The sequence below is a fragment of the Pinus tabuliformis genome, chromosome 9 (genome assembly GCF_031772625.1).
Source record: "Pinus tabuliformis cultivar Carrire ecotype Pingquan chromosome 9, CPIR1, whole genome shotgun sequence".
Classification (NCBI taxonomy): domain Eukaryota; kingdom Viridiplantae; phylum Streptophyta; class Pinopsida; order Pinales; family Pinaceae; genus Pinus; species Pinus tabuliformis.
The window spans coordinates 1,284,831,295-1,284,847,781 of NC_142307.1; the positions used below are offsets into that span (position 1 = coordinate 1,284,831,295).

Sequence of the window (16,487 nt, forward strand, 5' to 3'; positions counted from 1 at the left end):
AACTCACCTATCACCCTTGACTTGCTTGTTAGACTTGTAAGACTTAATTGCTTGCTTCTCCCATTCACTTGGTCACCAATATATACGAACCGCCATGGATAACTCGTGGGTCAGCCTGCCTAGGCCGACCTGCCCATTCGGCCAACTCGCCCATGACACTATGTCGGCTCGCCCACACTATTTCCCTATCAAGTCCACATGCCAAACTCACACAGTATAAGGTGACCTTTGCGAAGTTGGCCATACTTAGCTGAATTTCCAATTCTTTGTTTTTTGACACCTCCGTTGGCTCCTCGCGCTCATGCCCCGGGAGCCTTTAACTGACCGCCCCAGCTCATCGTACTCCTCCAACTTTGAATCTAAATCGGGCGAACAGACGACTGAGTCAGCGGGCGAATGAGCTGGTATAGCCCCAGTTGGGTAAGAAGGGGAGAAGCTGATCTCGTCTGGGATTATGGAACTAGCTTCCCTTATTATTAGAGGGGACTTTAATTGCACTGTTGGTTTGGATGAAGTATGGGGTGGTTCCAGAAAAATCAACCCACTGGCGGGAATGATTCGTGAAGAAATTATAGACCACAACTTAGTTGATATATGTCCATAGAAGATGGTTCCCACTTGGGATAATGGCAGAAAGGGTTCGACATATGTTGCAAAGAGGCTGGACCGATTTGTATTACATGAGCGCTTGGTGGAGCGTCTTGGCAATGTACATGCGGGGGTAATTAATACCATCTCTCTGATCACAAGCCCATTATTTTGCAATGGCGAATGAAGGATTTCAGACACGGGATGCCATTTAAATTTAACCGTACATGGTTAGATGATCAGGATTTTAATTCATTAGTACACAAGATATGGACCCGAGAACATATACCGGGGATTTCCCCTATGGTTCACATTTTGGATAAGTTGGCTATTCTTCGAAGGGAAGTTAAAGCATGGCAGAAACAGAAGGCTAAAGACCTGCATAAAGAATTATCTGATATCCAACAGGAACTGGATACATTACAGCCCTGGATGGTTTCTCATGATCTACCTGCTGATATCAGGACTCGTATCCAGGAATTAGAGTTCAAAAAGAAGGGAATAATTTATGTTTATGAATCCACATGGCGCCTGAAGAGCAGGGCTCTATGGATTAAAGAGGGTGACAGAAACACGAAATTCTTTCATCGGTATGCAAATCATAGGCGCAAAATAAATTCCATTTGGGAAATTTATGATGATGATGGTCAGTGCCTTCAGTCACAGGAGGATATAAGTAGGGCTGCTGTAGCACATTTTCAAAAGGCATATGATCGAAAGGAGGGGGGCGATGTGGCGGCCATGTTATGGGCTGTGGACCTTTATCCCACTATGTTCGATGATGATGATAATGAAAACCTATTTAAAGAGGTCTCTGAAGAGGAGCTCCTGGAGGTCTTAAAATCCTTTAAGGGAGACAAGAGTCTGGGTCCGGACGGATGGTCTGTAGAAATCTTCACACACTTTTTCGACATATTTAAAAGAGACCTCCTGGATATGGTGGAAGAGTCGAGGATCATGGGGAACATCCACCTGCATATAAACTCAATGTATATCGCTCTCATCCCGAAGTGACGACCTTCTACTGTTTTCTCTGACTTCAAACCCATATCTTTATGCAATCTTATTTATAAGATCATCTCTAAAACTATTGCCAGTCGGATGAGGTCTACACTGTCTCGTTTCATTTCACCCGAACAATATGGCTTTCTTCAGGATCGAAAAATCCATGATGCTGTTGCCATTGCATAAGAATGTATGCATTCGATCCATACCAAGCACTTAAAGGTTTCCATTATGAAGGTGGATCTTCAGAAGGCATCTGATTGTTTAGATTGGGGATACCTTAGACTGGTTTTGCGTAAGATTGGTTTGCAGCTCAGATGTGTGGCTTGGATTATGGGTTGTGTCACAAATATAAATTATGCGGTGATTATCAATGGATATCCTACTCGTTTATTCAGGGCTGGTAGGGGTTTGAGACAGGGTTGCTCATTATCTCCTCTCTTATTTATCCTGGCTATGGATGGTTTGAGCTTGCAAATCAAAAAAGCGGTGATTGATGAATAGTTTCAGGCACTGGCTGTAGGGAACAACATCAAGATATCACATGGTTTTTTCGTCGATGATGTGCTCATCATGGGTATGTTGAATCGTCTTGCATGGCTGAATCTTTTTCACATTTTTTAAAATTTTGCTAAAGCTACTGGTTTAAATATGAATTTGCAAAAATCTATTTTATATCATGATATGAGCAATATGGAGGACATTGATTATATAAGAAACCTATTTGGAATTGAGGCGGAACTGATGCAAACTGGCATGAAATACCTTGGATATCACATTAAACCAAGTTGCTACAAAAATATTGATTGGCAGTGGTTGGTAGACCGGTTCTACAAAAGAGTGTCTGGGTGGGAATATCGGTGCTTGTCCCTGGGTGGACGCACTATCCTCACACAGGCCGTTCTTACCCAGCTGGGGGTATATTGGGCACACTTATTTCATATTCCACAAGCTATCATTAATAGCATTAATCGTATAATTGCAAATTTCATTTGGGCGGGTTGCAATGGACAACATAAATATCACTTGGAAAAAATGTCTCACATATCTTGCCCAAAAAGAATGGGGGACTGGGGTATTATGAACCTTTGGCTTTTTGGTTGTTCGCTGCTGATTAAATCCCTATGGCGGGGTTTATTTGGAACTGGCATATGGAGTAGGGTGATCAGACATAAATATTTAAAGGACCAAGAATTCCATTTCTGGTACCGAAAGGATTGCATTGGCACCCCGCATGGTTCGGCTATATGGCATAGCTTTCAAAAGGTTGCTATTTTTTTTTACAACATCTGGTTTGGACTATGGGATCGGGTCACTCAATTATCATTGGGGTGGATCATATACTGGGAGATGGCAGGGAGTGTTGTATATCTGAGGTTCTCATGGGGTTTTTTTATGGGAAAGGCATATACTTATGGAATCAATTAATTTCTGCATGGCAGAACCGATCTCCTATTTGGAAAACTACACATGAACTGGGGCTGGTTGGACTTTTGGCGATGGAATGGAACCAAATATGTGCTGGCTTGAAAGCATTGGGCATATGTCGGGAGGCACAAAGTGACAGTTTGGTATGGTTGGGGAGAATGAAAGCTAGAAATATTATGGTTGCTGATATATATATTTCTCTTTGCGGAAGGGGAGCCCGGTGTGTGGAAAATCCAATATTATATGCCTTCTGGAAGACTAATATTCCTATTAAAATCATTTTGTTCTCCTGGTTAGTATATCACAACAAAAATCTCACCTGGGAGAACTTTCAGGAGCGTAATTGGCACGGTCCCAACATATGTGCAATTTGCAAAAAGGAGGGGGAAAGCAATTGCCATTTGTTCCTCAAATGTCACCACACAATCCAGGTATGGGATAAATTGGCATTACACTTTGGTTTTCCTTATAATCAATTTCACGATATTGCAGATTGTATGGAGTGGTGGAGCAAACAAAAACCCTCATGGAGGAATTATTCCACCCCTATTTTTCTGGGTTATATGAAAATGGAGGAATAACCATATATTTGAGAATTGTGCTAAGGATTTCATTCTGGTATATGAGAATACCATATCACTATACTCAATATATCATGTTCATGAGAACAAGTATAAAGAACAACAACAGAGGAGAAAAAGCCCACAAATGGTGTACCTGATTGGATTTTTCAACAGAGTGGCTCAAAAGAATGTTTGCAGATGTGGCTTCTGGTTAGCCATGTCTAACGATTTACAATACAAAATCCACTGGAATGCCAGAATGGGAACAAATAATAAGGGAGAAGCTATGGATTTATGGGGCATTTTATGGTTCACAACTTTTCTCAATATCCCTGATATTCATATATATGGGGATTCAAATATTATCATGGATCATGTTAATGGGAATGCACATATCAAACAATCAACACTACTTGGATGGCTAAGGAGAATTGATAATATTTGGACACAACTTGGAAAGCCACCTATCATGCACATAGACAAAGAATATTGATGAGCCTCATCATTGGGTAATTATATGAACCTTAATTCACCTCTTAGCTTAGTCAAACCAACTTTTCTCATAACTTATTACATGTTTTTTATTATATTTTGTTTATGAGATGAGTTAAAGTTGGATATTATGCTTAGTGGACTAATATGCATTGAATGTAGGCTTAAAGGAGAAAATCAAGGAATTTTGGCAAAGACTAAGGTCAAAACTCGAATGGGACAAGGGAGAGGGATTATAGGAGGTAAATCTTCCTCATTTACTATTCCTTTATTTATCACATCAACTCGGAGTGCAAATAGCCAAATCATGAGGATTAGAAGGTAGCCTAGTAAGTGAGAGACAAAGCACCAGTTTATCTCGGGTTTGGGAGTCGAGCCTCCCTAATTTTAAGGAAGTCGTTGGGGACTTCAGTTGTATAATTAGAGAGGCCTAGGACCTGAGTAGGATTCGGATTTTTATTGTAAAACTTCTAATCTATTTTCGAGCTGCAATACTTGCGAAAGTTTTATTGATGTAATTTGTTGTTTTGGTAATAAGAATGAGTTTTGTTTTGAGCCATCATTGAGTTAACTTAGAGGGTTGAAGCTCTTGGGTTAGGGCCCAACCCTAGCAGCCAAGGCTCCTCTTTTTTTGTACATGTATGTTTAGTGTAGTTCCATAGCTTCATTGTTAAGTTGCTTTTAGATGTTTTTCCATTACAAGTAGTGTAGATTAGATCGGTTGTTATTTAGTTGCTTCCATTTGTGTCTTACTTCAAGTAGCAGGTTAGCAAGGATAAAAATGATCACCACAAGGTTGTTAGCAGGGGTCTCGGCCTCACTTCCTCCCTCTGGGATCATGAATTGAAGAAGGGACCCTTAAGCAGGCCCCAAAACACGGATTTCTAGTTCTTTTATGAGCTTTGGAGTTTGTTGTCTTTAAGTTAGTATTTGGTTAGTTTTGCAAGGTAGATTTCCATGGTCATCTTTTTCATCTTTATTGCTGCAATACATCTCATCCATGCTTTCATTCCTTTCAACAACTTTCTTCATGCATAGTATAGACATTAATCCATTAATTATGTTTTTCTAGTTTATGAAAATGTATCTTGTTTGCATAGCTTTTTGGAAGACACACATGTTTTATGTAGAGTAGGTGCTTCAGGAAGAGACTAAGACTTCATAGCCAGCAGCCACCTTCCACTCCATCCACCCTTAGCCATCCCTTGTTTTCTCCATCACCTTCACTAGTTTTTTCATCGTGTTTCATAGAAATCTTTCCAAGCACATTGAGCGAATCCAACCATCTACTATCTTGGATATTGACTTTTGAGTGATCCTAGACCTTCTCCCACTCCATTCCACCCATCACACACATTTCCTAGGCCTCCCATCACCTCCAACACCTCACATTTTTGTTTCATATGTATCATGTAGGTTTAATGTAATTCCTACAGGATCATCCCGTAGGTTTCTAGTGCATCCTGTAGGTTTTCCTGAAACGACCTGTTTTGAGGCCGAATTGATGGAAAACCTCTAGGAAGTCACCAAAAGCCTCCCAAGGGTCTTCCACACCATCCAACCATCTCATAGCCCTTTCAACTATCCTCAACCATCCTTAATTCACCTGCCACATCCACAAAAGCAATTAGTTTGCATACTTGATTTTGCATAAAAAGATAAAAAAGCAAAAACAGATTTAGTTCAGCCTATTTACTTGCACATTAGTGTTGTTTGATGCTTCTTACTTCTACAACTTAGATAGTAGTATTTGTTTCATGTTGATTTAACATTTCTGCCTAACATAGCTTCTTAAATGGTTAATTAGGGAATGGTGTAATTTAACATTACATGTTGACCTTCTCCATTATTGCAGTAGAGTAACTTTCTCTTAGAGTAAATTTACTTTTTTTCCATAAAAAAATCAAGCTTCTTCTGACTCCATAGAAGTCTAGCTTGGAACCCCAGTGGTCTCTCGCCAGCTGAACAGTGACAACAAGCAGAACCATCACTTTTACTTGTGCATACAACATTGTTACCTCCAAGTTTGTACAAACTCCGGGTTGATAAGTAATGCTGGTAGCCCAGGAGTTGTAACATCCTTGTTGCAATACTGGCGCTCATCAAATATAACCAGCTTGCGGATGATCTCTCAAAAAAAGGGCTACAAGGAATAGTGGGAGAAATGCACATGGATATAATACTGGAAGTCAATGTACTAAGCGTTGTGGAGTTTCCATTCCCTGGCTAATTGCACACTTACCTTTTTATTCTTATTTGTATAATTTTGTATGTAACAGGTAGACAAAACAAAAATCTGTTGGCGAATGGTTATGTCAATGATACCTAAAGTAATAGGAATAAACTTGTTTTTTTAAGGTCATTATGATGGATATATTTGTCTAGTGCTCTCTCCTATATCTGCTACTAGATGTACGCAAAACTTTTATGTTTGTATACTCTATATATTTATATTTGGTTATCTGGTGTCTTTGATAGGATTCGCATGCTCATGCAACCAAGATGATTTTCTGTAATGATACGGTGACATGAAATTCATATAATGTACAGATAATACAAATAAAACTTTTTTCGTACTGAACAATATTCTTAGTTTCATCTGCTACCGAAAATTAGGAGTAACGATTTAAATGGAAAAGTATAAAAAATAAAATTAATTAAAACCCACGGTGATGAACTTTTTAGCTGTGAAATAAAAAATGCTTTACAATTATTTAAAAATACAAAGAATCCATCTACAAAATGCATAAATTAATACTATTTTTAAAACGAGTGTTATTTTTTAAGAAAGATAAAGGAAGCGATATCTGGAAAATGCATCTTTTGTAAGTTGTATGAATAATCTTACAACTTGTTTCGAAAACCGCGTGGGCCTTTGTTGCGTGGGAAAAGGGGAACGTGTTATAAAGTCTTAGATCCAATCATAATTAAGTTGCTTTCTCTCCCTTAAAAATGTATTAGTGTCTCTCCATATTATCAACATTCAGTCAATTGGTTAGTGGATACTGTTTGTATTGAATAATTGATTCACTTATTGGTTGAAAACCATTTCAACAACGGTGGGGATTTTGTATTACCAATCAGATTCCAATAGATTTCACCTTTATATCAGATGGATGTGATAGTGGAAAGATGTAATATTGATCATGAGAAAGTGAAGAAAATGTCTATTACAAATGTAAAAATATAAGAATATTATTTTTAATTGGTTTTAGTATGATTTTTTGGAAATTCTTCTAGTTCTAAAATTTGGCAGTAATTTATTGAAATCACAAGTTTGATGGGTAATCCATTCACAATCAAAATGTTTTAGGGGTTTTGGGTTTTTCTCGGTGTTGAATCCATATATATAGAGTTTAAATAACACAAATCAAGATTTCATCTTAAATTTTTCTAGCGGACCCTGGCACGTCTTAAGAGTCCCACTAAATACAACCCTTATTTAGAGTTGTCGCACTAAAAACGACTCTATATTGTTTTAAGATAAAGTCGTCCTCATTATTATTTTATTATTTTGATTAATTTGGTAGATGATTTTTGTGTTAATAGTATTAAGTGGTATTATAATATTAGATGGTTTAATTTACTTATTTATAATATTTTGCTATTTTATTAATTTTTTATATAAATAATATACATTTTTTAAATTTAATTTATAAATAATAATATTAAGAATAATAATAAAATTATTATTACGTTAAGGAGAAATTATAGTATGATAAAGAGTTAAAGAAAAAATAGAAATTAAGATTTTATGAGTTAGATTAATTTAAATCTCAAAAATCAAATTATAAATCTTTGTTTTGAGTAGTGTAAAGAAAAAAAAAACATTACTAAAATAAGAACAAATTCTCATGAGCTCCATAGTGAAACCGGTCATCATTCCCAACGCTCTTTGGGATGAAAGAGTTTGTCACCTTTGTGACTCTAAGATGGTTGAAGATCAAAATCGCTTCCTCTTAGATTTCAATTATATACTCAAATTAGATCTAAATTTTAAAATATTTGTCATCCTTCTTGGTCTTTTAACTCAACAAAACTATGATATTCTTGGAACACTTCTCTTAATGCTTTTAGAGCATAGAAATAAACGTTTAAAGTATTCCAAGTAATATACTACCTTCATAAGATTTGATAAACCATTTTTGGTCTTCATCATTAAAAATATATAATACTATTTAGTATTAAAATTCTTAAATTAAATAAATATTATGTTTGCTAGTTTTATGAAATGATTTAACTCCTATTTACTTATTTTTTCAAATTGAAGAATTTTCATTGAATTAAATTTCATCACACTAGGTGATTCATAAGGAGGACTTTATCTCTTTTCATAATTGATTAACAAGTTGTAACAATAACCGAATGTTAACTATTTAACGAGTCTTTTTTAATGAGCCCATATCAAATTTATTCATACACACTAGGTATTGAGTCTTATTTAATAATAATGGAGTTCCTAGTCCACATTACATAAAATAGTTACCATACTTATCATATTCTTAATTCTAATGGACCCATAGACCTTATTACACCCTTAGGAAAGATCCCACCATCCCAATTTCCTCGAGAAGCGCTATTCTTAATGCTTGTAGTGATTATATACAACCATAAACTAGGGTCCCATGAATGGGTGCTCACTACGATGTTAAAGTAGTTTAGGAGGCTTATCCATCAACATAGATCCAATGTTAATGTGTCATTGTTAACTTCCAACATATGACACCTAAGCTCAACAAATAGTTGAGTGTTGTGCTTTAAATGACCACCACAATCATGTCAATCCAAATAAATAGATCCATTTATAGAAACAGTATCATGCACATATTTGCAAAAAGTTGATTGCAAGTCTTTGGAATAAACACTACCACTAGAAAATATGCACACTATAAAACTAGTAGCCATAACATGCTCTTGACTTCCCTCAATGATGTTCACTTCATATGAAGGAGTATGATAATCAAAGATATCTTTAAAGTAGTTTACTTCTTATAAATCATAATCGTCCATATACCATTCATCACAACCCTCCTCGAAATTATGGCATGTCTATCCTTCTCTCTTATATTTTCTAATATATTTCAAAAGTAATAACCTTTGGATTGCTTCAAATGATTTTTATACTTCTTCTACTTAGTTCTCCAAAAAGAGTAGTTATGCATAAGTTGTTTTAGGATTTGAAAATTCATCTACTTTGATAAATCGTTGTTTGATATGATATTCATATTCCATGCCAAATTTAAGAAAACTTCATCATAATTTGCATAGGAAAAATTATGCCTCAGTGATGGGGGCTAATATACCCATGTTAATTGAAATGATCCATTGTAGGTATGAGAGCTAGGGTTTTAAAACAAAAATTCAAGATGCAATTTGAAATGACCATTATTTCTTTAATATTGGTCAGAGTCATTATCATGATCCCAAATTTGAAAAGTAGTAGTTATAACATGCTTTTGACTTCCCTCAATGATTTTCACTTCATATGGAAAACTATGTCATCAAGGAGAACTTTCTAATAATTTACTTCTCATCAATCATAATTGTCCATATACCATTCATCACAAGTCTCTTCTAACTCACAGTGCCTCCATATTTCTCTTTTATATCTTCTAATATTTTTCCAAAATGCTAACCTTTGGATTGCTTCACATATTTTATGTATTTTTTGTACTAAGTTCTCTGGAAATAGTAGCTTAGTAAGAATTGCTTCAGGCTTTGACAATTCCTCTACTTCAACTAACCATTGTTTGATATGTTTTCCATATTGCGTAGAAAACAAAAAAAACTTATAACATGGACTTCTTCCACGTGATTTGCATAGAAAAATATATGCCTCAATGTTCGGGCCTGATATATCCATGTTAGTTGCATTAATTCACGCTAAGTATGAGAGGTGGGGTTTTAAAACAAAATTAAGAGAAGCTTAATTTTTATGGATCTCCTTGCTGTAGCTATTGCTTTTAGATAACGATTTCAAATGGCCATAATTTCTTTAATATTGATCCATATCACTATTATGATTGCAATTTAGAATTTGTCATTTTTCTTGTAATGGCACTAGTTTCATTGCGCAGTTAATTACATTATAAAAATTTCCCAAGAGGGTTTTGACTCACAACTTAAAATAGTTTTAAGTTGTATTATTTTTTGGAATCTCTATTATGAGCTCTCTTTTGAAATGTCACAACCACTCTAACAAGGGAAACTGCGTAGCGGTAGTCCCTGCCGTATTCCCAATAAAAACTAAATCATATTGCCAATAAAAACTAAACAATTATGAGTATTTAGGAGTTTGGACTGATTTTGTGCTTAGTTTCGCACAATGTCAATTAAGTTTTTATGAAATTGCATCGGCTGTGTGCTTTGGATGATTAAACAATTATAACATGAGTATTTAGGAGTTTGGACTGATTTTGTGCTTAGTTTCGCACAATCTCAATTAAGTTTTTATGAAATTGCATCCGCTGTGTGCTTTGGATGATTTTCTGCTATCGGATCCTCCACAAGTTGGTTACAAAATGACTGGGAGGAATTCACAATTTCTTGATTTGTAAAAATATTGAAGGAATGATCTGAACTTGTACAGTTACTGCAGGCAGAACTGTTGCAAGCATTTGGATTCACCATTTTAGTGTGTTGCACCGCAGTTTTTATTCTGACAGGTGTGGGCTTGATCGTGTTAATTTTGAACGTTTTCTTTCTTTGAGATTCTTGTGGTGGCACCTTCTTTTGCAAATGAATGTTCCAGTGGTTCTTGATTTCGTTGTCTGTCCGCCTAGGGAATCGTCCTGCTATCAGGGACCACCTGCATGGTAATGACGTAGTCAGAAATCAGCATTCTGAAAGTTCTTGATGGATTAAATCATTTTTATTTTGATGCTGCACTATTAAATCATTTTTATTTGTATGGTCGATTTGTAAATATTTTGGAATTTTATAAATTAAATTAAAATCAAAATAGAAAATTCCAAAATATTTGTTGAATCAACCAAATTTATAAACAATGAATCCATGAGCAAAGAATCCATATACCTGATAAGGGCCACTCAACAATGAATCCACGAGCAAAGAATCCATATACCTGATAAGGGCCACTCACTGAAACACTGATTTGCACAACAAAGAAGTGTAAGCAACAACGAGTTCAGACTATCGCAAAGATTTTTAATGTTGTGAACTTCCCAAAAATATCGGTGTCGACTAAAACATTTAAATAATGATAAATGCCAGGGAAAATATCTCTTAAAAATTTTGGCTCGAAAAGAAATCTTTTAAACAAAGCTGCTCTTTAATATCATAGATACAGTTTCTAAATATAGGTAAGTTAATGCTTGTGATAAATGTCTCCCAATAATAAATTCTATATGTTTAGAAATTTTAAATTCTATATGTTTAGAATTTTTTTTTTATAAATTCTATATGTTTAGAAAATTTTCTAAACAAAGCTACTCTTTAAAGAAATCTTTTAAAGAAAGCTGCTCTTTAATATCATAGATACAGTTTCTAAATATAGGTAATTTAATGCTTGTGATAAATGTCTCCCAATAATAAATTCTATATGTTTAGAATTTTTTTTTATAAATTCTATATGTTTAGAAAATTTTCTAAACAAAGCTGCTCTTTAATATCATAGATACAGTTTTTAAAAATAGGTAATTTAATGCTTGTGATAAATTAAAAAGACTAATCGTATAAAGAATATCCATATGATATGACGATACATACCAAATTAGTATTCCATTTGAAAATTTTATTTTTAACTTGTAAAAAATGGCATTTATAAGATTATTTTTCATAATATGAATCAGCGCTGGGTTGCGATAACATTAGCGAGAACCCTTCTAATCTATTAGCTATGCCTTTGGCTCTACCACGGAAGTGACAAGCACGACTACACGGGGAAGGACATGATATCAACGGTCTGGACGAGTGGCCAAGAGATGGGCCCACAAATTAATTACATTCCATGAGGTTTGCATAATTTGAAGCGTGGTTCTCAAAGGTATCTATATCCTTGGCACGTTTTAACATTGTAAACACTTGTTCGTGTTTATAATTTTATAAATCGCCACTATGCACACCCTCACACCCTCGATTAGATGGGATGTAAGGAAATGATCTATGGATCAACCGGCTTGGGATCAATGGGTGGAGCTTTGTGAAGTTGTGTTATAATAAATAACTTGAATGGCGCACTCTGCTACGCGGAACACCGAAAAACCGGTGCATTTGATTGTTCTTGAAAAATGTCCAAAAAGCTTAATCTCCATGGATTGTTAGCGCTATGCATCTGTTTTCGCCGTTGAGTGGAGAAAAAAAAGGTGAGCGAGACTTAGTATGCTTTTGACTTGCAATTCCGTGCTTTTGTTTTGCAATATTAACTGCTAAGAAATTTTTATTTATTTACTTTTACAGTTGAAGTAATGCCTGCGTTGTTGCATTGTAAATAAAAATTTACCAGTGGGCGGCGGGAGTTTAAGAGTAAAAAGGTTGAAAGGAATTTGTTAATAGGATATAAAAATAAAGGACATAGAACAGGGAGAAACAAGAATGTATTTCGTGAGAAAATTGACATTCCCCTTATTTAAAATTTAAACAAAGTTTCAGGCCAGCATTAAATTTTAAATTATTTAAAATTCGTTTTTCGCATTTTTGATTGGATAAGAAAAATAGACCTCTTATTGCCGAAACTTTTCCATAACGAAGTTAACCAAAATTGAAACTTTCTCTATGTACAATTCAACCAAATATTATTACAAGGACTTTTCTATGTTTAGAATTTATCCAAAGTTTGCCGAGACTTTTTTCATATTATGATTGCCATCTTTCAATATTATAGTTGTCATCTGCTCTGTGGTTGTAGACATGCAAGTGGACGTGTTGCTGTCCACATGTTCCTTTGCAGTTGTTTGCATGTTTGTGTCACATTGTATATGGTATGTTTCTTTGCAGTTGTTTGCATGTCTGTGTCACATTGTATATAGTGATGCATCTAGTTTAAATGCATACCTGAAACCAGTAATATATTTTAATTCCTGAAACCAAACCAAAACAAATACGCAAACAATACTAATTTCATCAATGTAGTAGTTGTGGCTAGAAATGGGTCTGTGAAAAGACTGAAGCACCTGCAGTTTGGGTCAAACAATCCTAATTTCATCAATGTAATAGTTGTGGCCACAAATAGGTTTGTGAAAACGCTGACTGCAGTTTGGGTCTGTGAGAAGGTTGGAGCACCTGTGGTTGGAGCGGTTGTGGCTAGATATGGGTCTGTGAAAAGGTGGGAGCAGGAGAGAAAAAGAAATCGACTACCTTGCAACGATGCAGGACATGGCAGTGGCTATGAACATGTTGAAGCTATTCCTATCTATGAACACTGGTTGTAAGTGACATTTTCGTTTCTTTAGAAAATAATAGATACGTGATTAGCATGCTAATAATGGATACATTGAAATCCCTATCAGCTACATTGGCTTTCTCTTGCATTCAATAAAGATATCCATATACAGGAAGAATGAAGTTACCTACATTGGTTTTCTCTTGCGTTCAATAAAGATATCCATATATATAGGAACAATGAAGTTATCAACTTACTTGAATTGGAAAAAACTCACGTCGGATGCATAACCAACCTCGCCGCTCCTGATGGCAGGAGAGTCCACGGAGTCCACGATCACTAAATGCAGAATAGGAAAAGTCATCAATGCCTTCTTGTGCAAGGCTTCTCTTGCTCTACTATTGGAGAGGTAATGAGTATATTTTGAATGTAATAATTACATATTTTATTTTGACATTTTGGAAAGAGAATGAGCTTCAAAAGTTATTCACAGGCTTGAGCAAGTTGTTCGTGCTCTTCATACCAACTACCACGTCTAGCTAAAAATAAAATTCACCGAACAAATTGCAGATAAGATAAGATACTTTTATAAGTTAACAAATTGACAAACTGCAGATAAGATACTTTTATAAATTGTATTCCACAAAAGACTAAGGATGCGCCATGAGACTCTTTGGACGGCACATGATTATACATCAGAGCGTATTAAAACCCTGCGCGGCTCTGCCAGAGCTTTGAAGAAAAAAAAACCTAACAATAAGACTTGTAACGGGGATAACAATACAAACCTTTCGATCACGGAAATGAAGAATCTCAAGGGGTTTTTCCATCAAATTTGAGATAGACAGAGCCAACCACGGTCTTCACGGTCTGATCCACTGTATCGACGCCAGGCTTCACAGGTCCTGGTCCTGTGTTCTCCTTGGCATAATCTCCTAAATTAGAAAGGAAAACGGTTGCCCTCAACACGGTATTACAAGCACCGGCAGCTGCCACCTGCTAGAAGTCTCCTGACACCAACAGCTGGCTGTTGTGCACGACCAAAAGCTGCCACCTGCTCTAAGTCTCCAACATATACTAAAAAAACTTTGCCACGAACTTAAAATCAGTTGTCATAACATGTAAATTGGACTTTGGATAAAATTAATTGTCACAACATTCTGCAAACTCGACTTTGGGTAAGATGAATTGTCACAACGTTAAATCGATATCCCCGGCAATAAGACCTCCGAAAACTTTGGGTAAAACAAAAAAGCCACGAAATTTGGATTTGGAAATTCAGCAACCCGGCAATAAGACCTCCAATATAAAACTTTGGATAAAAAGCAAAAAACATCAAAGCTCTAAAATAAAACTAAATGCTCCGGTCAACTCAAATTAATAGAAAGTCAATGCCTGATCGAACGCTATTAGTCCCAGGCAGGGACTAATAACATTGGAATAGGCCAAAACAAAAATCTACCCCATAAAATCTAACCAAATAATTATAATAATCTTAATCTTTCTTTTGATCCAAAAAAAATTATCTAATAATTCTCATTATAATCTTTAAAATTGAATCATAAATAATATCTAACCAATAATCAATACTTTATTCAATATCTAAAAAAATTGTGAAATGTCCATTTTTATTTATTTGTCTATTAAAAAGAGTAACCCGTGGACAATAAACTAATCTAAACCAACCACATTAAAAAGAGCAACGATTAAACAATGAACTAATCTAAAAAACCTCCATCTTTATTGTCGGCAGTATTTTGTTGTTAAACGATGATGGATGGATTAATTTAAAGTAAAGAATTTTATTTTTATCATAAAATTATTTTATTGGAGTTTTTCACTTTCATTTGTATAGATGTACTATAAAATAGGAGAAAGTGATTAATATATTTATTGTGTTATTAGCTATAAATTTTTATTAATCTAAAAAACTCCATCTTTATTGTCGGCAGTGTTTTGTTGTTAAATGATGATGGATTGATTAATTTAAAAAGAAAAAAAAAAAATTATCATAAAATTATTTTTATGGGAGTTTTTCACTTTCATTTGTATAGATGTACTATAAAATAGGAGAAAGTGATTAATATATTTATTGTGTTATTAGATATAAATTTTTATTTTTAAATAATATATTTATTTAAATTCAATAAATTCAACTGTAAACATATATAGCCTAGCCTAGCCCAGCCCAACACAGCCATCGACGAAAACACATTAATGGATCAATAGGATGCCTCGATATAATGTTTCCGATGTGTTATTCTTCCATATGGATGATTCACAGAAAATTGCGAATGTTTCCAATGTGTTATTCTTCAATAGGGAAGATTCACGGAAAATTCACTGACGGCTTAAAGTAGCTGTGTCCAATTCTTCCCAACTGAAGACAATTCCAAATGCTTTTTCATTTTTAGCCTGTTTACAAATCAGGATGGCTGGAAAGGATCGAATTTCTGTGGTAACTACATGGCTGCTATACAATCCAGCATATAGGAAGGAACTGGAACAAGGAAACAGACGGATTATCAAAGAAAAGATTAACAGATTATCAAAGAAAAAATTAAGAGGATCGATTGATAAATGGTATCAGGAGATCACTTAAGAGTAGAACATTTTTGATACGGGGGACTTTCCATATCTGGGTTAAAAGTCTCTCTTCCCATTTCACCCTCCTTTTGTGTAATTTTGTTTTATGTCTATAATCTTTTTACTGCTGCACATTGTTAGAATGTGATTCACAGACATGACTATATATGTTTAGATGATATAGCCTCTTTAGAGATATAAGTAAAATGTCTCTAAACTGTATTTATCTTTTCTATCCTGGACTTTGGAAGGTGATCAGATCACCATATTTTCGTTATCAAATGACGTTATGGTTGATTTTTGTACTGTCATATACATTTTGCCTATAATATATCATCATGCTTTTTTTCTTACGAAAAAGAAATCCTAATATGTCAATATGTGTGACAGCCTGTAAAGACCTTAACCTTTAGGACACGGCAACCTGCCAAACCTGGAGAAGTTTCCTAAACACGTATGGATGCACTATCATTTTTTATTTATCG

At 35.0% G+C, this 16,487-nt stretch overlaps 1 protein-coding gene across 1 annotated transcript; it reads left to right on the top strand.

The window, feature by feature from the left end:
- The first annotated feature begins 607 nt into the window (after positions 1-607).
- On the top strand, positions 608-16,018 carry LOC149153265 (uncharacterized). The gene is made up of 3 exons (XM_089443763.1): positions 608-721; positions 832-1,469; positions 15,847-16,018. The coding sequence occupies exons 1-3, from the start codon at positions 608-610 to the stop codon at positions 16,016-16,018; spliced, it is 924 nt and encodes a 307-aa protein (XP_089299889.1).
- Positions 16,019-16,487: the final 469 nt, after the last annotated feature.

What these genes read in the sequence shown, in the direction of transcription:
- LOC149153265 (XM_089443763.1), top strand. Translation starts at nt 608, where the DNA reads ATGGTTCCCACTTGGGATAATGGCAGAAAGGGTTCGACATATGTTGCA. An exon ending in TTGGCAATGTACATGCGGGG is followed by an intron (nt 722 to 831) that starts GTAATTAATACC and finishes TTAGATGATCAG; the next exon opens with GATTTTAATTCATTAGTACA. An exon ending in AGTCTGGGTCCGGACGGATG is followed by an intron (nt 1,470 to 15,846) that starts GTCTGTAGAAAT and finishes TTTACAAATCAG; the next exon opens with GATGGCTGGAAAGGATCGAA.